This window comes from Equus przewalskii, unplaced genomic scaffold (assembly GCF_037783145.1).
Source record: "Equus przewalskii isolate Varuska unplaced genomic scaffold, EquPr2 ChrUn-6, whole genome shotgun sequence".
Lineage (NCBI taxonomy): Eukaryota > Metazoa > Chordata > Mammalia > Perissodactyla > Equidae > Equus > Equus przewalskii.
The window spans coordinates 1,644,624-1,671,114 of record NW_027228754.1 but is presented as its reverse complement, the minus strand read 5'-3'; the positions used below and the strand labels follow the sequence as shown (position 1 = coordinate 1,671,114).

At 51.8% G+C, this 26,491-nt stretch overlaps 1 protein-coding gene across 2 annotated transcripts; it reads left to right on the top strand.

Annotated features, from left to right (window-relative positions):
• The first annotated feature begins 1,608 nt into the window (after positions 1-1,608).
• Positions 1,609-26,440, top strand: LOC103551139 (sodium/potassium-transporting ATPase subunit alpha-2). 2 transcript variants are annotated; one of them, XM_070608391.1, is made up of 23 exons: positions 1,609-1,938; positions 6,473-6,577; positions 6,786-6,845; positions 7,977-8,180; positions 8,686-8,799; positions 9,064-9,198; positions 9,904-10,021; positions 11,671-11,939; positions 12,788-12,986; positions 13,123-13,232; positions 13,387-13,521; positions 14,230-14,419; positions 14,541-14,716; positions 18,163-18,299; positions 18,812-18,962; positions 19,071-19,239; positions 19,473-19,627; positions 19,894-20,017; positions 20,218-20,363; positions 20,568-20,698; positions 23,103-23,204; positions 23,316-23,407; positions 24,362-26,440. In XM_070608391.1, the coding sequence occupies exons 1-23, from the start codon at positions 1,927-1,929 to the stop codon at positions 24,388-24,390; spliced, it is 3,063 nt and encodes a 1,020-aa protein (XP_070464492.1). In that variant the 5' UTR covers positions 1,609-1,926; the 3' UTR covers positions 24,391-26,440. The 2 variants fall into 2 exon arrangements, with proteins under 2 accessions (XP_070464492.1, XP_070464493.1); XM_070608392.1 differs by lacking the exons at positions 1,609-1,938; positions 6,473-6,577; positions 6,786-6,845; ... (8 more) ...; positions 14,230-14,419; positions 14,541-14,716 and adding an exon at positions 16,372-16,564.
• Positions 26,441-26,491: the final 51 nt, after the last annotated feature.

Genomic DNA, 26,491 nt, shown 5'->3' with positions numbered 1-26,491 from the left:
CCCACAAGCCTTCTTGCTACGTCTTCAGCTACTTCTCTCGTACTCTCTCCTCTACACACAGGGGCTTAGACTGGAATCTCTTTCCCCTCTGGTTCCTCCCACTGAAGGGTCGGTGAAGAGAAGGTATCTGCTCCATCCTACTCACCCACCAGCTTAGCCCAGGAGAAGTGGGGAAGCAGGATGCCACCTTCCGGATCCCTGTAATGGAAAATCCCAAGTGCAGGCACAGAGGGGGCCAGTTATTTGGGGAATTCAGACATGAGCCCTGTGCCCTGAGAGTGGATTTGCTGGAAGAGAGGTTGATAATCCCTCAGTAGGGAGTTCCCTCTGAGGCCTGGGAGGGAACCAGTCCAGCCAGTGGGCAACTTGTGTCTCAGGACTCAGGGCCCCATCCCCTCCCTCCTTTCCTCCTCACTTCCTTTGGGCTCAGGGTGCTCAGACCTGCCCCCAATCCACTGGCTTCCCTCCACTCCGTCTCTGTGCCCAGAGAAATGGGGACACTCCAGGAGAATCCTGTCCTCTGATGGCTCCCAGGAGAAGGCAGGGACAGGATCTTTTTCTTCTCTCTCTGCCCTTCTGCTTTCCCTCTTCCTCTCTCTGCCTCTCATTCTTTGGCTCTTTCATCAAAGGAGCAGCAGCAAGACCCCGAATCATCAAGCCTTGTCCCAGGTTATCTCCTCTACCCTTGTTTCTAGCTGGTACAAAGTTAAAGACACTCCCAGTGGAGGTGAGGCCCCCTCCCCACTCCCAGGCACTTCGTGGCAGAGAGGCCTCTTGTGTGTCTAACCTCGGTCCTGCATGCTGCAGCTTTGCCTTCCTTCCCCTACTGAAGAAGGAAGCAGTTGCCCCCCTTTCTAGTTCATGGGTCTGGTACCTCTCATGATATTGACCTCTGTATACCTCTCAGAAACTCTGTATTTTTCTCTCTTTTAGCTTCTCCCCATTCCACTCACCAACCCCAGGCATAGATTGAACCTAGAGCTCTTCAACAGTGACAAAGGGAGTGGCATATTCCATCCATAAACAAGGGGTAAACAAAACCCAGAGATATTATCATGGATCTCTGCTGGGCTGGGTCCAGGGCTGTCTCTTCTACGCCCGGCCTGCCCCCTCTACGCCCGGCCTGCCCACCCCCAGCCACCTCCCTGGCCCCAGGAGTCTTGATTCTCCTCTCACACTTTGGAAAGCCTACATCCAGAGGGCTTGGGGAGACCCTCTGCCCTCCATCTCGACTTCAGCTCCCTCTAGAGCCAATTTGGCTCCCACCAGGGCCCCTTCTGAGGTGTCTCATTCACAAAGGCTGGCCTAGGTTCCAGCACTAACTACTGCTTCCAGCTTTGGGGTCCCCGCAACCTCAACAGTAGAGGGAACAGTCTGTTTCTTTCTCTGGGAAGTTGGATGTAGACTCAGAAGAGGGACATTCCGGTTCTGTTTTATCAGTTCCAATTGTTTAATCTCCCTAGGCCTCAGTTTCCCCATCAGGGAAATAAGAAGAGTCGGATCACATGGCCTCTGGCATCCCAGGATGCTGAGGGACTGCTCCCCCTCCACTTGCCCCTAAGGGGCACATTCCCTCTTTCCCCTCTCCCTCACTGCCTCGCCTCCCTCAGTAGGGGTTGCCGCAGGCCAGGGAGAGGGTGAAGGGAGCCAAGGGGGAGCACAGAGTGGGACAAACAGACCTCCATCAGCCAGTTGCTTAAGGGGCGGGAGGGGAGGAGTCCTCAGGGATCCTGTTTCAACAAACGTTTCTTTCCCGCGGAGGGGAAGGCGGGGGAGAGGGGGAGAGGGACCTATTTAAAGCTACCCTGTTGCTCGCCATCTCTGTCTGTTTGCCGGGGTCTCTGGCTGTCCCAGAACGGCAGTGTGGGCTTGGGATCCTTCTGGTGACCTCTTCAGTCTAGGTCCCCTCAGCCACTCTACGCCAAGATGGGCCGTGGGGTGAGTATTCCCAAAGAGCAGGAGTCGCTCTGTAGGGAGGAGCAGGGCTCTCTGGAGGGTGAGGGAGGCTAGAGTGAAAGGATGAGATGGGGATGGCATGTGGAGGGAGGGGCAGAGGGAAGCTGACCGAGTTGGGTAGTTTGAATTTGGAAACAGTCTCCAAGCTACAAATGCAGCCCAGACTCACTGTGCTCACAGGACCAAGTGTTCTCCTCTTCATCAGCTGCCCACCAGTATCAGCCGCACAGCCCACCACACACATCCCTCCAGCTCTCCCTCCACTCCACCCGGCATCTCTATCAGGGTTCCTCCCTGCCATCTCCCAGCACAGTCCTCCTCTCTCACCGTATCTCCTGAAGGGATATTTGGCACCGTTAATTCTCCCCTCCTTTGCCACCCCTTGAAAATGCCCATTCCTCTGGGAGTCCCAGCCAGAGAGGATGGGTGTCCAATTTGAAGTTGGAGAGGGGCAGGGGAGCATCCGTCCCTGAGTCACCAAGCAGTTCCAGCCACCAGCTCCAGGGGCCCTGAGTTCCCAGGACAGCTGGGAGAGGTGTGGGGAGGAAGAGAGATGGGCCCCCAGCACCCCTCCGGATGTCCCGGGCAGCACTGCCCTCGGGCTCCGGGCCATCGGCTTTGAGGACTTTCCCAGAGGCTGGTGAGAGCTGCCTGCACCCTCCTCGATCCACCAGCGCCCGTGGCATTCTGCAGCACCAAATATGCCAAGGGGAAGATTAACAACCACGGAGGCGAGGCGGCGGGCAGGGACAGGGCTTCGAATTCTTGGAAATGAAATTTCCATATGGAGAAAAGTGATCCAATCCCCTGACAGACTGTGCCGAGCTGCTTTCCTTTTGTGGAAGGCTGGCAGAAGAGGGCAGGGAGGAACAGGGCCTGCTGAGCAATGGGAGGGTGCTGCGGAAAGAGGGTGCCTGTGGGGACCTGGGGGCAGTTTCTGGGCCCAGGAGGGGTCAGGTAAGGACATGTTATTGCACTGAGTTTAGCAGCTGGGAAAACTCCGAGCTTGGACACCAGGGTTCCTGAGCTAGGGTAGGAGCTATAAATAGAACCGTGTGTGTGTGTGTGTGTGTGTGTGTGTGTGTGTGTGTGCGCGCGCGCGCACGACCCATGGGTTCTCCATAGGCTGGAGTTGATACAGATACCCATGGATGAGCACCTGTGTTTGTGTCTCAGCAGAGACATTTGCGAACCTACAGGCCTTCCGGCATGCGTGAGCATGGATGCCAGTCTGTGCCAGTGTGTGAGGGTCTGTGAGGAGTGTCTCTGAGGTGTGGCCTTCACAGAGGAAGAGGCCACAACTGTGGGAAGATACACCTTCAGCTGTTCCTTGACATCTTTTGTTCCCCCAGGGAAAGGGAGTCCCCGGCTGAGGAGCAGGACCTCTCAGGAGAGGCCAGGCTGACCCTCCACTCCCCACCTCCACCTTAGAACAGGGGGGACCCAGCTCAAGGGGTCCCGTTTGGGAAGCGATTTGACTTTGACTTCTTCCGGGACCCCAGTGGTCTCGGGTCTGGGCTTCTCCCCCAGCTTCCCTGAATTCCCCATCACCTCCCCATCACAGTCAGGGAGCAGATCTGGTTCAGTGTGGACCAAGAGGCTGGGTGAAGTGGGGGAATTTGGAGCTGGAGCTTGGAGTTGAACCTACAAGAAGACCCCTGAAGAGGGAAATCCCACCCCCTACCCGTCTCCCCCTTCTAAGACTCTTTTTGCCTCCTACCTCTTTCTCCCTGCATCATCTCTCCAGGGCAAGGCCTAACTGTCACCCTATGTGTGGCCATGAAGGGCAGCGTGGGAGTTGGGGGAAGGGATGAAACTGGTGGGCGGGAGCCCAGCCCGCTCCAGCTGCCACCAAGAGGCTGCAGTGCGGGGAGTGGTGGCTGATTTCCAGCTGCCCCCACTCTGTCCCAGCCTCTGGCTTTCTCAGAAAGAACTCTCTGTTCTCCTTTAGCATTCAAGACCCAGAGAGGGGGACTTGTGGTTGGGAGAGGGAGGAGTGGAGGGGGGGTCCTTGCTTCCTCTCTTTCTTTCTTGCCTGGGCAGCCTGCTGGCCCCAAATCTCCGCAGGCTCCTGGCTGCAGAGCCTGAGATCCTTGCCAGGACAGGAGGAGGGGGCAGGGGCAGTGTGTCCCAAGTCCTGCCCCTGCCTGCAGAATAGGGTGGGGCCTTAGGAAAGGGGTGCTGCCTGGCGCTGCTGAGCTCAGCCACCGGTCAACATGCCAAGAGTATGTGGGCTGGCAATTTTTAAAAACCGTGCCTTTGATTCTAATTTTCACAAACTTTATTTCACATCAGAATGGACAGAAATTCTCTGGGCTCTGCTCCTTTGCCCCCAGCCGCAGCCCCCTCCTCTGCACGTGCCCAGACCTGTGTCTGCCCCTGAAGGTCTGGAGGCTCACACTGAGGCTTTCCCAGCCTGATCTCTTCCCTCTTGTCCCTTCATTTCTTTTCATCAATTTCTCAGCCCCGCCCCACCATGGACAGAACCCAAAGCCTTAGGGCTGTGACTCCAAAGCATTTCAATTCATTCAGTTGAATGAACACCCTTAAGTCACCTGGGGAGGGGAGAGGTAGCTGCTTCAGTCTCCCCAGGATGATCAGCCTTTGAAAGCCAAAATGACACTTGATTTGTAGATGCTTCATATGGAAACAAATGCAAGATTCACTCATCACTTTTGCTGAGAAGATCATTTCTGAGCAACATAGCCTCCAAAAGCTCATATCCTTTTAGCTCATTAGTGTCTACGGGACATCAATGTCCACCTCCCACTGCATCTCCCCCCCACTGCCTCCCCCCAATTCCTGATTTCACTTGTCAGACCAAGGCAGCTCTACATTCCTGGGATTGCTCCCGACTCTGTGATGGGAAAACTAATGCGTTATCCCAGAGCACAGAGAATTTTTAGGGCAGTGAAACTACTCTGTAGGATACTATAATGGTGGAAACATGTCGTTGTATATTTGTTCAAACCCATAGAATGGACAACACGTAGAGTAACCCCTAATGTAAACTGTGGGCTTTGGGTGACAATGATGTATCAATGTAGGTTCATTGATTGCAAAAAATATACCGCTGTGGTGGGGGATGTGGATAGTGGGGGAGACTGTGCGTGCAGGGGCAGGGGTATATGAGAACTCTCTGTACTTTCTGCTCAATTTTGCTGTGAACCTAAAACTGCTCTACAAGAAAGGTCTACTTTAAAAAAAAATGCCATCATCCTGCAAAAAAGGGCAAGCACCTTGACTGTAGATCCAACCCAGGTATCCCCTCTTTGTGAAAAGAAATGACACCCTGAAAACCTAGCACAGCCCTTAGGACCCGGTGGAGAAATGGAGGCGTGGGACAGAAACTGAGCAGTGCTCTCTAACAAGGGCAGCACTTCCTGAGGGAAGTGGGAGGAAAGGGGATTGGGGAGGAAGAGGGAGGGAGAAGGCCCTTGTCATGGCCACCCCAGGCTTTCCCCAGCCCCCCTCCTATCCTATCACCCCAAGACAGCCTCCCCTTGGAGGGAGAAATTCCCCACCCTCTGCCCCAGAAGCTCCCTATGAGACCCTGGAAGGCTGGAGGTGGTGAGGAGACCACAAGCCCTGAAGAGGAAGGGAAATATGGCGGCCTCATGAGTTAAGTGTTCACCTGATTTTATCAGAGGACCTAGGAATGCCTGGACCTAAGAGTTACATGCATTTTAGTTTTAGATTTATTCTCAGAGACAACTTCTTATATTTTGGACAAAAGGGGCCCAGTTCCCTTCTCACCCAACTGTGCTTTGGGGCCTCAAGTCCTGTCAATTGCCTTTTGCCTGGTAGTGGGCAGGGCGGCCCAACAGGATGGAGAGGGCTGCCAGCACGCTCTCTGTGCCTGTTCCCTGGACATGCTCTGACCCTCCAACTGTGGACCTTTCTCAGTCATGACCCCTGCTCATTCCATTTCCACACTCCACCACCAGACCCTTCAGCTCCCCATCCTCCAGACACTTCCCTGCCCTGACCCCTGGCTCCGCAAAGACTCTCATTCTCCCAAATTCCAAACTGTCTCTACTCCTCTCTAAGTAAAGCAGCCATGGTGTCGGGACAAGGACAGTCCTACAGGCTGCTTCTACTTCCTCAAACCACCCCCACAACCCTGTCCACTCCCTTCCAGAATTCTAAATAGCATGGAATGGTGCTTTTTAAAGTTTTTGTTTATTTTGTTTTGTATTTAGCAGCAGCGTTCTTTCAACAAATGAAATCTTAGCAGAAGCCCAACTACTAAACAGCTAAGAGTGGGCTCCTGAGTCCAGAGCCCTCAGCCTTCCCTGAAGTTTACACATAGAGCCCATGGCTGTGCTAATAGTTTGCAAACTGAAGGGCTGGGGTCCCCTCCACCCTACACTCCCCTTTCCTCCCCTGGGACGATCACTGCCTTTGAGTCCACTGGCCCCCGCTCCCAATGCCTGGGCTGCTGGACTGTCCAGTGGGAAGAGAAGCTCCAGCCTCTGTCGTCTCTGACTCTCTGGACCCTCCCTTCCTCCTGCAGGCTGGCCGAGAGTACTCGCCTGCAGCCACCACTGCGGAGAATGGGGGCGGCAAGAAGAAACAGAAGGAGAAGGAGCTGGATGAGCTGAAGAAGGAGGTGGCCATGGTGAGGCCCACAGCCTGCCCACCCGGGCCACAGGAAAGGGGCCCCGTCCTGGGACAGCTACTCTGTCAGCCCAGTGCACTCAGAGAAGCTCGTGCCCAGCCCGCCTGTGCTCCTTGCCTCACCCCTGTGCTCCTCAGTGCCCTCACGTGCATTCTAGACACACACGCTCAGCCTCCTTCCCCAAAGTAACTCGATTTCTCTTCTCCAGGATGACCACAAGCTGTCCTTGGATGAGCTGGGCCGCAAATACCAAGTGGACCTGTCTAAGGTGAGTGGGGGGGCTTCTAGGGCGGGCACCAAAGAGGTGAGAGAACCATGCAGCCTCAGGGTGGGAGGAGCTTAGAACTGTAATCCAACCCTCTTTACAGATGAGGAAACTGAGGCCCAGAGACAAGTGACTAGTTCGTGGCAGAGCCAGAACCAGAACCCAGATGCCCTGCTTCCTAGTCCATAGCTCTTTTCCAGTGGATCTGGAAGCCAGGACTCCTCAGAACCCAGACCCCAGAGGGCCTCCAGGCAGCCAGCTTCCTCTGCCCCAGGCTCTATTGTCAGCTCTGGACATCCAGAGATGGATAAGACCCACAAAGTCCTTGCCTTGTGGAACTCATGGTCTAGTGAGGTGACACACAGTAAATAGGTATCACTGCCAGACAATGAAAAGTGTCATTAAGGAAAACAAATTAAGGTAAAGGAATGGGACATGGAATTTTCAGAAGGGCAGTCAGGGAAGGCCTGCAGGAGGAGGTGTGCACCACTACATTTTTGGCGTATGATTTTTTATTTTTCAAAATTATGAGCCTGGCAATCCAATTGTGCCACTTACTATTTATGTGACCTTTTGATTCTCCTCTCTCTCTCTGAGTCTCCTTGCTTTAATAAGCAGGTCTACAACACCTATCTCACAGGGCTGTTGTAAGGATTAGAGAAATGCATATAAAGCATCTGTCACAGTGCTGCATACAGAGCAGGGCCCCAACATATTATCATAATCATAGTAACAGGTCACCTCGCTACGTAGGACTCTGCTTGAATCCCTGGTGAGGGGGACTCTGAAGGAAGAGAGACATGGGGAGGGAAAATGAGATGTCTTTCCAGAGAGCCTTATCCAGGCTGCCTCCAGAGGAGATATTGTGGCCCTAACCAAAACGTGTCTCAATCCAAGGATGACCAGAGGTGGGGCCACAGTCAAAAATCCTTCTCAGCCTTTAAGGCTTCCAACCCCCGTTGCAAATGCCACCTCCTCCGTGTGGCCTCTCCTGATCAACCCCCACCCCTCCCAACCAGGCGGGATTTTTCTCTCCACTGGACATTTTTCCCCTGCCAAGGAGCTGGTGGGAGGTGCTGAGGGCCCAGGTTGGTTCTGGATGCCTCCTCCCACAATTCTCCTTACCTCTCTCAGGGCCTCACCAACCAGAGGGCCCAGGACATTCTGGCTCGGGATGGGCCCAATGCCCTCACTCCACCTCCAACAACCCCTGAGTGGGTCAAGTTCTGTCGCCAGCTTTTCGGGGGCTTCTCCATCCTGCTGTGGATTGGGGCCATCCTCTGCTTCCTGGCCTACGGCATCCAGGCTGCCATGGAAGATGAACCATCCAATGATAATGTGAGCCGGGCACGCCTGACCCCTGGACCAGCCCATGCCTCTGTCTTCCAACCCCGAATCTCCAAAACAGTTGGGGGGACAGAGGGCAAGACCCTCACATCACAGTCCCACAGGTCCCTCTGCTCTTTAGGCTGAAAAGGGGTGAGGTTTCTATACATATCTCTAAACACCTCCAACACACACACACACACACACACACACAATCATTAACAAATGAGACAGCCCCTACTTTCTTTCACATTTAAGTAGACTTGTCTGCATCCCTGGGTCTTCAGCCCCTAGAGAAAGTCCTAGTCCTGGGAACTTCCTGAGACTTTCCTGTCCCTTCCAGTCTTGGGAGGCTGGGGATTGGAAGACTGAGGGAGAGGTTGGAGAGAAGGACGTTCCTCTACCATTTGCACTCCCAGTCACAGATAAAGGTGGCATTGAATGCTCATCCCGGGTGGCTGCTGCCCTTCTGGGGTTGGGAGAAGGGCAGATCCCTCAAACTCTTTCTCCTTACCAGCTCTATCTCGGTGTGGTGCTGGCAGCTGTGGTCATTGTCACTGGCTGCTTCTCCTACTACCAGGAGGCCAAGAGCTCCAAGATCATGGATTCCTTCAAGAACATGGTGCCTCAGGTAGATGGTCCAGCTGGACTCCAGGCTGGGGCATAAGGTTTCTGGGAGATTCCAGCTCATCCCCTCTCAACTCCTTGTGCTCTGAGATGGAGGCTTAGGCAGAAAATACCCTCCAGCTCTCCACACCAGGATCTAGTTTTACTGCTAAGGGTGCAAGGTTTCTCCTCCTCCTTGGTGGGGTTGGAGGAGAGGTGGGAGACCAGCAGGAGGGGAAGGTAGGAGTAGAGATGAGCACTTCACGACATGCCTGTGGCCTCCCCGCAGCAAGCCCTTGTGGTGCGGGAAGGAGAGAAGATGCAGATCAATGCGGAGGAGGTGGTGGTGGGAGACCTGGTGGAGGTGAAGGGTGGAGACCGCGTGCCTGCTGACCTCCGGATCATCTCTTCTCATGGCTGTAAGGTGAGGAGGCGACCTTAGAGCAACTGGCTGGGTCTAAGAATCAGTTTGCATAGAGCTCAGAGGGACCCAGTTAGAGGTTTAAAGGTTAGGAGATCCAGGTGCAAATGCCAACACCTGTCCCCTACCGCCCAGCTGAACCTTATCTCACATACAGCGCTTATGCATTGTCTCCTGGTATCTAGGTGTTATGAATGCCCTGTGCCCTGGGTATTTCTTTGATATCCACTTTATCGCAATCTTGTATTGAGGAACAATTATATGTCAGATGCTTTGTATACATAAACACATGCTATCTAATTTAACTCTGCAAGAATGGTGTAATCAGGAAGGGCTGTTGCATGTGGTCACACAAGTTGTGCCATGCACAGCCCTAGGAAGTGCCCTTTTCATAGACTACAATGTTAGGGGTGCCCCCTGTAGTTGTGCGATGCAGAGATTCTGGTTACATTCTCCATTTTACAGATGAGTAAGTGGAGGCTCTGCTGGCTAAGTAACTAGCCCAAGGTCACATAAGAAGTCAGTGAGAGCCAGAATTCCACGCCAGAGCAGGGACAATAGCTGAGTAATGCTATAACTATGCGATGAGGGTGAGTGTAATTTTGTCTCTCGAGTCATGGAGAATGAGAGTGGTTGGAGTCAGGAGACAGCTGTGTTTGCACCAGTGTGTCTGCCAGGCTGCTGACTAAACACCCCCTTCCTCCTCAGGTGGATAACTCATCCCTAACAGGCGAGTCAGAGCCCCAGACCCGCTCCCCCGAGTTCACCCATGAGAACCCCCTGGAGACTCGCAATATCTGTTTCTTCTCTACCAACTGTGTGGAAGGTGAGAAGCTAGCCCATTGAGGAGCTCCTCCTAGTAACTGAGGGAAGAGCCTGAATCCTGAATCCCCAGTCAGAATTAGGGGCTGTGGTTGTACTTACTTGTCAAAATCTCTGCTACAGAGGAGGGACTTGAGGGGAACATTACAGAAATAGTCCCCTCCAGAGAGCAGGGTATTGGCTGGGGCGGCATGACTCCATGGAAAAGTTACCTCCTTGTGGGGAGCTCTCTATTCTGTCTGCCCCAAGCCTGAGTGGATTCTCAAGCCTTCAGATATTGGATGAAGAGCCCCTGTACACACACACACAAATACAAACACACATGCACTCACGTGCCTCCCAAACTAGCCTTGACTCCTAGGAGTCTTTGGTTTGTTGATGGCTTCCATTGCCCCTGGCTCTGGGACTGGTTGCTTCCTTCTCCACCCCTTGCTTTGACCACAGCCTCAGGCTGGGGAGGGTCAGGAAAGCTCTCAGGTCAGGTGAACACTTGGGCCCTCCTTCCGGCTGCATCCAGGCCTGTGCTTCACCAAAGGGAATTGGACGTCATGCACAGGCTGCCCAGTTTGCATCATCCCTGTTTTGGGTTCTATAAGAGCTCCTGGACCTGCCACCACTTAATAGCAGGAGTCCAAGCACAACAGAAACCTGTGCCCTCTCTGATCATGCCAGTGAGCTGAATCAGGGCTGACTTGGAGAGGGAGTCGAGGAGAGCTGGGAGAAAGAGGCAAAGGAGGTCTTGTACCCAGCCTCCACACCTTTCCCTTCCTGTCACTCATTTCTCTTCAGTGTATTATGTTTCTCTGGGCTTTCCCCCTCCTTCAGCAAGTTGGAATTACAATAAAAATCACCACACATTAAACTTCCTAAATTTTAAATGTACTGAGACTTTGAAATTTGTTCTACATTTCCCACAATTGGTAAAAATGCCTGGTAAAATATTTCCAATGCTGATTCTGAAACTGGCTTTGACAAGAGGAGGGAAATGAATGGAACTAACATCTGTTGAGTGCCTGCTATGTGCCAGGCACTAGTCTAGGTGTGTTACAGCACCCTGTCATTTAATTATTAAAGCAATCCCTAGGTAGGATTCAAACAAGGATGCAAGCGCAGGTTTGGCTGGCCCCAACATGCGTGCTCTTCCCACTGAACCACACTGCCTCCCCCGAAGACCCCTTTAATGTCTACATAAGGGTCAGTAATTGCCTAGCTTCTTCTATAGAGATTCATGCCTAATGTTGAGAAAGAAAATCTTGAGACCACATGGAGAATCCATAATAAGCGCTTTACTTTGTGTTCACAATATACTTTCTGATGATAACAAGTGTGAGATTGATTTTACTGAAATACCACAGGCAATATTCTTATTTCACTAACGGAATCTCCTCAATTTGAACTTTGAGTTTATTTGCAAGGCTTTTCCCCAGGCCCAAGTATAAGAGAAAATAACCCACTGTTGTCTTGAGTCTGGGACTGGTGATCTATGCAGGAGGAGGAAGCCGAGTGGGGTGCAGTCCACTGAAAGCGACCTCCAGGATTGGAGTCTTTGGCTCGTTTACTCTGTGATGTTTTCCTTTTTCAGGAAGTAGGATGGGACTTCAGTTCCTGGGAGCCCCCAAAGCACCCAGCCTCGTGTCTCCTCCTGTGTTGCAGGCACTGCCAGGGGCATCGTGATTGCCACAGGTGACCGGACAGTGATGGGCCGCATAGCCACCCTGGCCTCAGGCCTGGAGGTTGGGCGGACACCCATCGCCATGGAGATTGAGCACTTCATCCAGCTGATCACAGGGGTGGCCGTATTCCTGGGGGTCTCCTTCTTCGTGCTCTCCCTCATCCTGGGCTACAGCTGGCTGGAGGCAGTCATCTTCCTCATCGGCATCATCGTGGCCAATGTGCCTGAGGGTCTGCTGGCCACTGTCACCGTGAGTGGGTCAGGATGAGGTGCCACCAGGGGAGGGTCTTGCTTCCCTTTCCTCAAAAGTAATAGAGGCTTATTGCTTTTCAGCAATTTTTTACTTCCAGCCTCTAAAATCACGTATCAGATACTCATTTAATACATGGCTTAAAGTGTGAGTCTGAAAAAATCTCAGGTTAGGCTACACCTTGGCACTAGTTTCTCTCCTGGAGCTTGTCCTGATGGCCTTTTCTCACAACTCATGTACTCTTCATCCCCCCCTGCAGTGTGGAGCTCATTCTTGCCAACTGTCCTGTAAAGGTTCTCTCAAAGGTCATCAGTGAATAACTGGCAAATCCAGTGACCTTTTCTCAGCCCCTATCCTTAACTCTGCTGCTGAAATGGATACTGCTGTCCACCCTCCTAGAATTCCCTCCTTCGTTGATGGCTGTGACGCGTCGCTATCCTGGCTCTCCTCTCCTCTGTCCCCTGCCATGTCTCCTCCTCCCCCAATGCTGATTCTCAAGCCTCAGCTCTCTGCTCTTCTTCTTATGCCCCTCGAGTGAGCCCATCTGCTCCCAGTTTCCAGTGCCCATTCTGTGTGGATGACTCTCACATCTCTATGCCCAGCTCTACTCACTCTCTCCGGAGCTCTAGCCAAATATGTTCAACTCCCTACTAGACATTTTGTCTAAATATACACCCATGATCTCAGCTCGACACATCTAAATTCAACACATTCACTCTTACACCTAGGTCCCAAGGTGTCTGTGGAGTGGGATCAAGGGGGCGGGATAGAGCCATGGTCTAGGGTAAGATCATGGACATCCCTGACTCCCGACTTATTCCTTTTTTATTCTCCTCTCTCTCTACCAGGTGTGTCTGACTCTGACAGCCAAGCGCATGGCGAGGAAGAATTGCCTGGTGAAGAATCTGGAGGCGGTAGAGACGCTGGGCTCCACCTCCACCATCTGCTCTGACAAGACAGGCACCCTCACCCAGAACCGCATGACTGTTGCCCACATGTGGTTTGACAACCAGATCCATGAGGCTGACACCACTGAAGACCAGTCTGGTGATTGGGTGCTCCAGAGGGGGCGAAGGAGACTGGAGGATGTTCAGGGTGCTGGTGTGGTGAGGAGGGTGGGGGTGAGATAAGTAAGTGTTCTAAAGGAGATCCAAGCTCCTGGTTCTCCCTCCTTTCCTCCCAGGGGCCACTTTTGACAAACGATCCCCAACATGGACGGCCCTGTCTCGGATTGCTGGTCTCTGCAACCGTGCAGTTTTCAAGGCTGGGCAGGAGAACATCTCTGTGTCTAAGGTAAGGAGTCAGGGGCATGTCCATAGCCTGCCCACCTTGCTGACTCCCAGCTTTTCCCATCGCACCCTGCTGCCTTGAAGGCTTCGGTGACCTCCTCCCTTGGTCTTCCACTTCCTCCCTGGCCCCATGATGACGCTGAATTCTCTTCTGTCAGCGGGACACAGCCGGTGATGCCTCCGAGTCAGCTCTGCTCAAGTGCATTGAGCTGTCCTGTGGCTCCGTGCGGAAGATGAGGGATAGAAACCCCAAGGTGGCGGAGATTCCTTTCAACTCTACCAACAAGTACCAGGTCTGGTTGGGGTGCTGGGACAGGGAAAGAAGGAGGGACAGAAACGAGGGAGTGCACAGAGCCAAGGGGGAATCATCAACAGGAGGAGTGGGGACATCTGAGGATCATGTCCCCTTACCTCTGCCTTATCTCCAGGGCAACTTTTGTGACTACATCTCTGGTAGCAATTACCCCCTAACTCCCAGATCTTCATTCCTTACTGCAATCTGTCCCCCTCTCAACTCTTCTTCCCATAGCTCCCCATCCTCTGGCCTTGGTCCCTCAACTCTCCCATCCCACTGAACCATACTTCTGAAATTTCCTTAGAGTATCCCTCAGCCTGTAGGCATCTGTTAAATGCCAAGAACGCAGTCTCAGCTATGTCCCCTATCAGTCATAGTGGTAAAGCCCCACTGAGGCAGCATGGTGGTGGGGGATGCTGACAAGAGAGCCATCCAGCCTCTAGCACAGAGCCTATCTTAACTGATCTTAGTAAATATTTGTTGAGTGAATGAATGTCCTGTGGGAAGGTGACTCTGGTTACAAGGTTGAGACTATGAGGTCCAAACACCCCTCCATACATGGATACTCTCCCTATGTTGACAATGGTTGATGGACCAGGGGTTATTTTATTAAGGCAGGGTTCCTTACCGGCCTCTGCTCTCTTCCAGGCCCCATGGTGGGTACTGGAGGTATGGCCCCCTCCGTAACTGCCTATCCTCTTTCCAGCTGTCCATCCATGAGCGAGAAGACAGCCCCCAGAGCCATGTGCTGGTGATGAAGGGGGCCCCAGAACGCATCCTGGACCGGTGCTCCACCATCTTGGTGCAGGGCAAGGAGATCCCTCTGGATAAGGAGATGCAAGATGCCTTTCAGAATGCCTACATGGAGCTGGGAGGACTAGGGGAGCGTGTGCTGGGTGAGGGGCCAGAGCCGGGGGGCAGGGCTGAGAAAGGGATCCCCCATTTGGGGTGAGGGGCACTGGGGACATCCAGGCAGCCACCTTGCTGCTCTCACTCCTCCTTTCTCTGCCCCTTCAGGGTTCTGTCAACTGAATCTGCCCTCTGGAAAGTTTCCTCGGGGCTTCAAGTTTGACACAGATGAGCTGAACTTTCCCACGGAGAAGCTCTGCTTTGTGGGGCTCATGTCTATGATTGACCCTCCCCGGGCTGCTGTGCCAGATGCTGTGGGCAAGTGCCGAAGTGCAGGCATCAAGGTACTGGCCTCACTCCCTTCCCTTCAACTTCTCCCAGACACCAAAGATTGAGGGACTGCAGGGGCTGCTGCCCGGGCACTGATGGCTTCCTTAACACTGACTGAGAGGAGAAGCTGCCATCTGCAAGAGAAGGTCGACCCCTGCCTTGGGGCCCTCACCCTCATCCCTTTTGCTCCGAGGGGCCACTTTCCCACGTCCGTCCTCTCCCTCCCTGGCACGGATTATGCTGTTCTGATGTCAAGCTGATCTGGCACCCCTGTCTTGGAGATCTGGTTGTCCTGCCTGCCCAACTACTGCCCACTCTCTCTAGCCATTTGGGATGGAATTAGTAAGCTCTTGTCAGCCCCGACTCATAACCCTGTAGACGGGCTCCAGCCCTCATCCCACCCAGCACACCTCTCCCAGGCTCTCCTGTCCAACTGCAATTGCTTCTCAGTGACCACTCCCTCCTCTGTGGTACATTTTTTATTCATTCAACAAATGTTTATTGTTTACCAACTATGTACGAGGCACTGTTCAACGTGCTGGAGTTTACAAACAAACAAACAGAAATCTCTTCCATCTTAGAGCTTACTTTGCCGGTTCCAAGATATGGTTCTTTGCCATCCCCCTTAACCTATCCAGTCACCAGTTCTGGTGCTGTCTGTTGCTCCTCATTTCTCAACATCTCACTTATTACCAAATCAGTTCAACTCAACCTGTCTACCGAGGGCCAGGTAGTGCGCTGGGCACTGGACGTGCAAAGAGGAATAAGACAGTGCTTGGCCTCTGGGAGAACAAATGCCTTTAAAATTAATGACAGAATAATCATAATAGCTAGAGTTGCTGAGCACCTACTATGGGTCAGATAGTCGAAACAGCCAATTGTTTTGTGATCCTTTATATGAATCAGTCGCTATTCTTAGCACTAAACCTGTAAGATCTTGTTTAATCTCCACAGTAACCCTAAGAGTAAGCACCAGTATTTGCTCTTTTTTACAGAGAGGAAAACTGAGGCACAAAGTAACATAGTCGAGGCCACACAACTAGTAAGTGGTAGGGCCAGGATTTGAACCCAGGCAGGCTGCTGTTTCTTAATCATCCCACTAGAGGACTTGTATGTGATTTCTGAATCTCAATAACCACTCTGTCTCTAAGGTAGGCATGATTATCCCTATTTAAAAATAAAACAAGCTGAGACTCAGAGTGGGCAAGTAGTTTTCCCAAAATAAAACTGCCGGTAAGAGGTGGATTGGCTATATGAAGCATGGGCTGCTTGTCCGGAAAGCACGTGCTCGTCCTGCTCATCAGGCTGCTGCTGGCCACGATCAGAACTATCAAGGAGGCCTGGGGAAAGTACCTCCCCAGGAACTCAGATCAGGGAGCAGTTAATTCTGCCTCAGAGAATGTTTTACAGAGGGCATGATATTTGATCTGGGCCTCGAAGGTTGAAGAGTATTTGGTAAGGCAGGAGGGAGAGGAAAGCATGTCAAGAGCAGGGAACAGAGCGTACCCTGCGTGGTTAGGCTGTACGGGGCATGTGTGTGGGCTGTGGGGGGAGGTGGCAGAGCAGCACTGGGGATTGAGACTGGAACGCTGGGCCAAGGCCAGTTGGAAAGACTTTGCTTAAATGCTACACTTGGGCTTTATCCTGTGATCCACAGAGAGCCACAGGTGTCACAGGGCAGATCTAGCTTTTAGAGGCCTACCTGGATGGAAGAGGGACTGGATGTGAAGAAGAACTGGAGTCAGGGAGACAGGGAAAGAGGCTATTGCAATAGTTCAGGCAAAGGATGATGACCCGAAGAAGGGCAGCGACAAAGGGAGTGGAGAGGAGGAGTTACCTTTGAGCAATGTTTGGAGAACTTGGTGAGCAAACTGGATATGGGAGGTGAGGAAGATATAGGGGACAAATGGACAGAATGAATTGAGAGGAGAGTATCTAAGACAGGGAGTAGAGGAGCATGATGGGTGGAGTTGGTGGGAGTAGAGATCATGAGTTCAATTTTGACCTTAAGTTTGAAGCGTCTGTAAGACACCCCGGGAGAGATGTTCCAGGAAAGTTGGAAAATGGTTTAGAGCTCAAGAAAGAGGGTTAGGACTGGAGATTTGAGTCTCATTAGCACATGAGTGCAAATTAAAGACCTACTAGTATGTCTTATTATATTGCCCAGAAGCAAACATGGTTTAAGAAAGGGGAGGAGAATGAAATCTTGGGTGATACCAACATTTAGGGGCAAGTGGAGGAAGAGGAACCAGTGAAGGAGGGGAGGGGGTAGTAAGTCACAGCTAACATTTACTGTGTCCACCTAATGCCATTTACTCTTCACGACAACCTTGAAAGGTAGGACTCATCTTCTCCATTGTGCTGAGACTCAGTGAATGGACACATCTAAGGTCCTATAGCTGGGGAAGGTCAATGTTTAAACTTGGGTCTGTCATCTGACTCCAAAGCCGCTTCGTCCAGTCTACCTGGCTGCCACCCTGAGAAGGGGGGTAAAGAGCATGAAGAGGGATGGAGGGGAACCAGGAATAAAGAAGCCCACAGAAGCCAAGGGAGGATAGGGTTTCAAGGAGGAGGTGGTGAACAGTGCCAAACGCCTCAGAGGGTCAAGTAGGAGGAGGACTGCAAAGATGATTTTGTTTTTCAATTGGGAGGCCCATGTGGCCTTGGGGCGGCAGCTTCAGTGGGGTGGTGGGGGTGGAAGAGAAGGCAATGAGGCCTAAAGTAGCTTCCTTCTCAGTATCTGTGGGATCTGCCCCACAACCCACACATGCAAATGCTATCTGAATCCAGCTCCGATCACCTTATGCCTGTGATAGTCTCTTAAGTGGATTCTCAGATGCCAACCGTCCTCCCCAGCCAACTCTATCCATTCTGCAACAATGGCAATGAATATCACCATGGTTAAGGCAGGAATTACCTTCTTCCCACATGGTGAAGGCATGATGAACAAGGCAGTGGAAGGTGGACGGGAGGGAGGGAGGACATGTCTCCCTCTCATCACTACTGTGTCTGATTACATTGCCTGCAGCAACCACACTGGACACTAAGAAAACCATGTCCTAGTTCCCTCTGGCCTTGAGCATATCACGGGCCCTCTCTAAGCCTTTGTTTGCTCATCAGCAAATGCGGGAGCTGTTGAAGGTTCTTCCAGCTCTGACAGCCTCATATCCCATGAAATCCAAACTCCTAAACAATCTTTGAGGCTTCTCTTCCACGAGTCCCTCATTAACTTGCTACTTGTCGTAGAGGTTGTCCTCTATTAAAGCAAACTATCTCTGATCCCCTGAACACTTGTCATTGTCTCTCCCTCTCACCCACCCACCCAAACACACACATACCATTCCATTATTTTGGCTGGGATCTACTAGCCCCACCATCTGGGGGTCTGGCTTTGGGAAACGAATAGGAGGAGGAAAATCCTTAATACTGCTTTCCTTTTCACTTTTCTGTCTCCCACCAGGTGATCATGGTGACCGGGGACCACCCTATCACAGCCAAGGCCATTGCCAAAGGCGTGGGCATTATCTCAGAGGGCAATGAGACTGTGGAGGACATTGCAGCCCGGCTCAACATTCCTGTCAGTCAGGTCAACCCCAGGTGAGGCCTTTGCAGGACCCCCACCTCCAGATCAACCCATCCTGTCCCACAGACTGCTTGAGTGTCCCCTGGGGTATTTGGATAGCACCTCTGGGATCTTTATAGGCCTTACCTCTGGTTCCTCAGTCTAGCATGTGTGTCCAGGCTGAGCCACTGATTAGCTGTAACCATGGAGACATCACTTTACCTTCCTGAACCTCTATTTTCTCAACCACAAAATTAGGATGGTGTCTACATCACGGGGTGGCAATAGGAGTAGGATATGTATAAGGAACTAGCACAGGGCCTAGCAAACCGTACTGATGATGGTGATGATGCTGCATGGCGAGGATTTAGCATCACTTCCTCATAGAGAGAAATGGGGAGAGGAGGTCACTGAGCATGGAGGGAGAGAATTGAAGCCGTGGGGGACCCTAATGAGCAGGGAGACTGGAGCCCCAGCCGTGGTGAGGAGAGGCAGGAGGGCTGGCTCAGGCCCCAGGGAATCAGCTGCCTCTGCCCCTGCCCTCCAGAGAAGCCAAAGCGTGTGTGGTGCACGGCTCTGACCTGAAGGACATGACACCCGAGCAGCTCGATGAGATTCTCAAGAACCACACAGAGATTGTCTTTGCCCGGACATCTCCGCAGCAGAAGCTGATCATAGTGGAGGGCTGTCAGAGGCAGGTGAGCAAGGCGAGGAAGGCAAGGACAGGGTGAGGAAGGAGTGTGGGGCCAGGGGCCAGGTGTGTGCAGGTGCTTCACCCTCCAGCTCTGGCTGTATCTTCTCCCCAGGGAGCCATTGTGGCGGTGACGGGTGATGGAGTGAACGACTCCCCCGCGCTGAAGAAGGCTGACATTGGCATTGCCATGGGCATCTCTGGCTCTGATGTCTCTAAGCAGGCAGCCGACATGATCCTGCTGGACGACAACTTTGCCTCCATCGTCACGGGCGTGGAGGAGGGTGAGGAGGCTGGGTGGGCTGGTATGGCATCCAGGATGGCTGAGGTAGGCACATCTGCTTCCTGTGCCTTTTACCCCAATGACAGAGTCAACTCAGGATTCAGGCATCCACTGCATCCTTTGGCTTCCCTCAAACACAAAATCTTCCCCTCTCAGGAAGATGGGCAGCCTCAGCGGCTAGGGGTGGGGAAGGGTCCCTCTAATCTCCCTGATGCCCTCAGAACCTCCCCACAGGCCGCCTCATCTTTGACAACCTGAAGAAATCCATTGCGTACACCCTGACCAGCAACATCCCCGAGATCACCCCCTTCCTGCTCTTCATCATCGCCAACATCCCCCTGCCTCTGGGCACCGTGACCATTCTCTGCATTGACCTGGGCACTGACATGGTGAGGCCAGGGGTGGGCACAGGGGACAGGCAAGGCAATCACATGGGTGCAGTGGACAGGGATGGGCAGCAGATAGAAGGAGGGATGTCACCAGGGCATCTGACCAGGCCATGAAGGGTGAAGGGAAGATGAGCATAGGGCCTAGAATATGGTGGAGTCTTAAATGTTTATTGAATTGTGTCAAATGTTCTTCACTGCTGATAGTTCTCTGTTCTTATCATCTCCCTTCAAATACCCTCCTTTCCCCCACTTCCCACGTCACACAGGTCCCTGCCATCTCCTTGGCCTATGAGGCAGCTGAGAGTGACATCATGAAGCGGCAGCCGAGAAACTCACAGACAGACAAGCTGGTGAATGAGAGGCTTATCAGCATGGCCTACGGACAGATTGGTGCGGCGGGGCCCTGGGGCTCGGGAGGGAACCCCATGCGGATTCTTTCTCCAGCTTTTGGAGGGATGAGCCCCCAGCAAAATTCCAGACCAGGGGCCAGCCTCCCGAGGGTCAAGGATTTTCATCTCTGGCCAGTAGGGACTGGCCCCATCCTGCTGCCTTCTCTGACCCAGGCCCTGCCTTTTGCCCACGACCCACAGGGATGATCCAGGCCCTGGGTGGCTTCTTCACCTACTTTGTGATCCTGGCAGAGAATGGTTTCCTGCCATCACGGCTTCTGGGAATCCGCCTTGACTGGGATGACCGGTCCATGAATGACCTGGAGGACAGCTACGGACAGGAGTGGGTGAGTGGGGCTGTGCAAATGCAGATGCATGTGTATGAGAGGGTGGGGCTAAATGCCTGGCAGGAGTGGGTAGGAGTGGCTAAGGGGGATGGGGGCTAAAGGTGGGTGAAGTGCCCAGGATTTAACCACTGCCCTGAACGGTGCTACATGCTGGTCCTACACTTCCCTCTCCCACTTTCCTCTCTCTACCCGCCCTGCCCCCAGACCTATGAGCAGCGGAAGGTGGTGGAGTTCACCTGCCACACGGCCTTCTTTGCCAGCATCGTCGTCGTGCAGTGGGCCGACCTCATCATCTGCAAGACCCGGCGCAACTCTGTCTTCCAGCAGGGCATGAAGTGAGCACCCACCCTGCCGCCCACGCACCACCCCAGGAGAGTGTGCTCCGGGCACACTCACCAACCCACACGGGCTCTGCTCAACCCCTGGGCCCAGGTCTGCTGCGGGGACGTCAGATTTTCATTATCCAGCTATATATCCATAGCCATGTTTGAAATGGATGAGAGAAGAGGAAGCAGTGATATGACCATTTCTGATGAGTTTTAATTTTGTTCCTAAAATGTGCTTTGTTATGGTCTTCAACCTGCCTTCTTTTAATCTTCTCTCCATACTTCTTCCCTTCCTTCCTTCCTCCATCTCATACTCTAGTGGCACCCACCCCCATCCTTTGCCCAGCCCTAAATACAGGGTCTGCCGTGCTGCCCCACACTCAGCAGGTAGCTGTAGTTTATAGCCCTGCCCTGTGGTGATGTGGTATCCACGTGGGGGCTGTGAGCTGCCCAGGATCAAGTTCAGTGCCATCTCATAGTGTGAGTGACCATGTGCCAGTCAATGCGCTAAGTGATTCAGTGACGTGCTTTAACCTCACAATAGCTCTGTGAGGTAGGTATTATTTTCATTTTATGGATAAGAGACCCCAAAAAAGTTAAATAATGTGTGCAAGGTCACCCCGCTGTAAGGGTTCACCCAGGTCTGCCTCTAACACCCACGCTCCTGGCTACCACACTGAGTGGCTCACCTGTCAGACTCTGGCACCTGTGAGGTCCTAAGGTATTGCTCTGTGGTTCCGGCGCGGATGGTGGTTAGTGCTGAGGGTGCCATTCCTGTTCTAGTTTCTTCTACTGGAAACAATGGGTATAATTTCCCAAGTGAGTTGTCACAATTTCTTACTATGGGGGAAAAAAAAGATGCCAAAACCCTGGTGAAGTTAATAGCATTTCAGATCCCAGGGGGAGGAAAGTGAGAAGTCTATTAGATAAATAAAGGTAACACGAAGGAAGGAGCTTCCTGGAAGCTACAAACACTACTGGGGAAAGTTCAGTGAGAAGCAAACAAGGAGCAGAGAGTCCAAGAAGTTGGGTCCAGTTCTGGGGCTTGCTTTCTGCGCAGCGCATGGGTGACACGGGAAGGTGGGAACATAACTAAATTGGCTAAATCCAGCCCATCTGAGAGGCAATGAAAAAGAAACAAAACCAGTCAGGCTGGATACAGGGAAGGGGAACTAGTACTAACAAGTCATCTGGCTGGAGGCAGCCTCAGCTCCTCAAGCCCCACTTGGGGTCCTTGGGCCCTCAGGGGTCCTCAGAGATGCTATTTGCATCATTCAAAAGCTTCATTAAATCAAGCACTTACCTATGAGAAGGCTCCTAGGCTTACTGAAGTGTATTCTCGGGCAGAAGCCTAAGTACAAGGTAGAGATCGCATGCTACTGCACAGTTCTGTTTGGAAGCCGTGGATATTTCTAATTCATTTTAAGTGGGAAAATATATTCATTATAACAAATGCAGCCTGAGAGACAAAAATCAATTAAAATCTGGCCTGTAGAGGAGAAAATTAAGAGGAGTGCTTGGTGAGTGAAAAGTTTGGGAACCACTGGCTTAAGCCGTGAAGAGGGGCAGTGCCTGAGGTTATAAAAAGTTGAGTAATAACGCCACTGAGCACCTTCCGTGTTTCAGAGCTTTCCACGCGTTATCTCCCATCATTTTCCCAGCAATCTTATGGTATAAAGGTAATACGTCCATTTTACAGAGAAGGGACATGAGGCTTAGAGAAGTTAAGAGACATTGCTTACAACCCAAAGCTTGTAAGCGGCAGAGCTGGGAGCAGACACTGCCTCTCTGACTCCAGAAACTCTGCCCTCAAAACCTTATTCTACCCTGCTTGTCAATTCTGATATAGTGACCATATAGTAAGCACTTACTATCCAGTGAGCTTTCTCTTTGCTAAGTACTTTACAAACATTCTCTTCTTTATTAAATATCTATGACCAGCAACTACCAGGGGCTGAGAATGTATGAAACATATTTGGGCCCTGAACTGAAGGAGCTTTCGAAGCAGTTTGCTGGGGAGACGACACTTTCACAGAGCATGTGCCTGGATAATAAGATTATAAGCTGCATGAGGGCAGGCCCCGTGTTTCCAGAAAGAAGTTTGTGTGGACCACAGCATCTCCAGCACGCTCAACACATAAGAGACATGTATTTAATAGATGAATATATGCGTTATAGACAACAATTGGAGATAAAATCTGTAAGCAGAAAAACAAGAAAATCTGTCCTTGGTTACATATAAAGCATGAGAGGAGGGTGTTTGAAGAGGGTGCAGGAAGATGTCATTTATAACCCTTCCCTTGTATTTTTCTTCTCTCCTCTTTCCATTCCACCACCAGGGCTCTCCCTGGATCTCTCCCCGTCTCATCCTCCCTTCAAATGCTACCTAAACCTGCTTTCTTTGCCTTCCCAGGAACAAGATTCTGATTTTTGGGCTCCTGGAGGAGACTGCACTGGCTGCCTTTCTGTCTTACTGCCCTGGCATGGGTGTGGCCCTCCGCATGTACCCACTCAAGTGAGTGTCTCTCTAGAGGAACCCTTCTAGGATTCAAGTTTTTGTCTATTCAAATTCTACTTTATGTGACCAACCTCTGATGTTTCTGACAGGCTCCTCTCTTTCTTTCAGGGTCACTTGGTGGTTCTGTGCCTTCCCCTATAGTCTCCTCATCTTCATCTATGATGAGGTCCGAAAGCTCATCTTGCGGCGATATCCTGGTGGTAAGCACCTCCGAACCTCACCTCAGCCCCCAGCCAAGTGCCACCCCCCACTGCTGGGTGCTCCCCCAGTGCTCCAAACCCAGACTCCATTCCTACCCCAGATCCTTGCTGCTTTTCCTCGGTGCCCTCAGATCCTGGGGTCTCAGGTGGGAAGAGCCCTGACTCTGTGGAACCTGTTCTCCCTGCCCACTTGCTCTCAGATTCCGGCCCCACCTAACACACAGTTGGTCTCTGAGGCCCTCCACCTTCCACCTGGAATCATAGAACTTCAGAATTAGAGGAGTCCTTTGAGGTCATCTAGTCTCACCTCCACATCTTACAGATGAAGAGAGGCACAGAGGTGAATTTATTCGTTCAGGGTCACAAAGTAAGGAGCCACAGAACTGGCACTAGAACCCAGGCATCAACCAAGTATTTTTTTTTCCAACAAGCATTTTTGATCACTTACTGGAGGTTGAAAACGGATGGCCTACAAGCCAAATATGGTCCATGGATATTGTTTGGTTTGGCCTCCGTATTTTGTGTGGGTATTTTTTTTAACTGGTCCAATGTCTAAAACTTAGAGGCTTTCACATAAAATCTGAATTTCTGACTTCTGAAAAATCACAAGAGCTGTCAACCCCGTGGCCACGTTTCTGCACAGCAACAGCGGACAGCTCCCCTTTAGAGCTCATCTGTTACCCGAATAGCCCCTGTAGGTATTTGCATTTTCACCCCCAACCTACTCTGCCCACCCTCCATTGTGCTAAAGACAAGTCTCTCCTTTCCCCTAGTCTGTGTCCTCAGCTCACTGGATTGCCTTCCCCTCCCTTTCCACCTGCCCGCAGCTACCTTCCTGAGTGCCTCCCCCAGGCTTCTGTTCTACCTGGCCTCAACCCCTCAGGCCCCTAGGAGATTTATCTCTTGCCTCCTTTTACACTCATGCTGCAGCCCCCACCCCAATCTCTCTAACAGGCTGGGTGGAGAAGGAAACATACTACTGAGCCCATCGGAAAGAAGAACCAGGCACGGGAAACACGGGGTGCCCTGGACATGTTGCAGGGATGGTGATGGGGAGGGGTGGAAAAAACTGGGGTGGTGTTTGGGGGGAAGATTTGGGGGAAGAGAATGAGGCAATTAAGCAGACTAAGTTCGGGGGAGTGGGTAAAAGAGCTTGGGATGATTGCCCCATGGACCAAACTATGAACAATCAGAGCAGATTAGACACTACATGCTGGGGTCCCCTCCTCAGATCCTGCTCCATCCCACTCCAATAGGTTGTCTATTTTTTCTGAGGAGTTGAGTGTTACCCCATCCCTTCCTATTCCCTACCCCTTCACCCTCACCTCCCACTAGAACAGATCAACATCCAAAGGCAGACACCTGTCTAAACAGGGAGGAGGGAAACCATCCCAGACTGTCAATGTCCCTTTATCTCTCCAGCCTCACCCCACTTCCCACCTTCACCCCTCCTTAGCTTCCTGCCCAACTCTGTCCTCTGCTTCCCCCTCAGACCTGGAAATCACAAATGGTTCCTCTTGGTGAATGCTAGGGCCTGAGGCCAGAAAGGGGAGCTGGTTGGAGAAGTTGGCCTGTCTCCCAGTCAAGGCTAGTTAGAAACTTCTAGAAGAGAGCTGGGCAGACAGGTGGGAGGTTGGGGTATGGGCAGAGGAGGGAAACAACAAAGGGAGAGAGACAGGAAAGGAGAGAGAGTCAAAGACAGGGCATTTGACAGATGTGTCGAGTCTCCAGATTGTTGTGGGCTCCAGCTCTGTGTCCTGCCCTGAGAGAGCACCCCGCCTGCAGGCCAAATTCAAATGTCAGAGTAGCAGCAGAGGTGGGGCCAGAAGGCAATCCCGGGAGCTTCACTGAGATTCCACACCCCTTTGCCACAGAGCTCCCACTGACCCTTGGTTGGTGGTCTGTTCGGTCCACGAGGCCCAGGTGTCACAGATGCTCCAGTTCTCTCAATGACACACAGTTTGATAACACCCCACCCTTTAGAGGACTAAATCCTCAGAGTTCCGTGTTGTTCCAAAATGGATAGCTGCCAGTACATTCTCTGCCCCTCCCACCCCCTTTCCCTTCATGCCCATGTGGCTGAACCTGCGTCATTCCCAGGCACTGCCAAGCCAGCCCTGGAAGAGGAGTCCCCTGGCAACCGTCTAGAATCGCAGTGGACAAGTTCCCAGAACCTCCCTGTCTTCCAGGGACATGCAGAATCAGCTTGGGTCCTGAAGGTGGTCAGACCCTCTGGGCAACAAGAGGGAAGGCGTTAGGAGACCTGCCTTTGACCTCTCAGGTGACAGGGCTCTTCCTCCCCTGGCAAATGTCCTTCAGCTGATGTGCCCACTTTCTGAGATGAGCAGCTGGTTTCAGGTTCCTACGAGAGAAACTTGTCCTTCCTTTACCCCCTCCCAACCTAACACGTTTGCTCTGCAGGCAGCTCTGCCCACTCTTTGAGCCTGGCTTAGAAGGTACTGAGAATGTCCTGTAGAGAAAGACCCAGGTGAACCAAGCAAGTGACAGAAACACCTAAGGAAAATAGAAGGCCTAAGGCAGAAAGGAAGGAAGCACAAAAAACAAACATTAGGTCAGGCCCATAAACAACCACCCACGGGCTATTACTTCATTACACTGGAATTCTACTTTATCAGAAGTACCTTGAAATAAGTGAGTCATTGCCTTGGGCTCGGAAAACTAAATAGGAAACTGTATTAACTTGGGCCTGATTAATTTGAGATTTATTGACTGTGGACAAAAGTTTATCTTTGCACAATCAATAAAAATGGCATTTGTTTAGTAAATTAAGAGCATAAACAATATTGCTAAGGGGTGGCATATTTAGTCTACCTAAAACAATACTTTTCAGGCACTTTAGGAATATCCATTTAGAATTAGTGCGTGCATGGGCTAATTATCATCGGTTCTTATGTATTTGTTAAAGAAACATCTGCCAGACATTTACTTGGTGATCTTTTGTAAGACATTAGTTTGAGGTACTACATATGTACTTGAAAATAATAAAGTTGCATTTCTTTATGAAAAAAGAAATCTTTTCCATAGTTCCGATTTCTATACTTGATACTTGCCTCCCTCCCGAAC

Excerpts from the sequence above, each read along its gene's own strand:
- LOC103551139 (XM_070608391.1), top strand. Across the intron at positions 18,963-19,070 it reads TGGAGGGCTGTCAGAGGCAG|GGAGCCATTGTGGCGGTGAC; the intron begins GTGAGCAAGGCG and ends TCTTCTCCCCAG. Across the intron at positions 23,408-24,361 it reads CTTGCGGCGATATCCTGGTG|GCTGGGTGGAGAAGGAAACA; the intron begins GTAAGCACCTCC and ends TCTCTCTAACAG.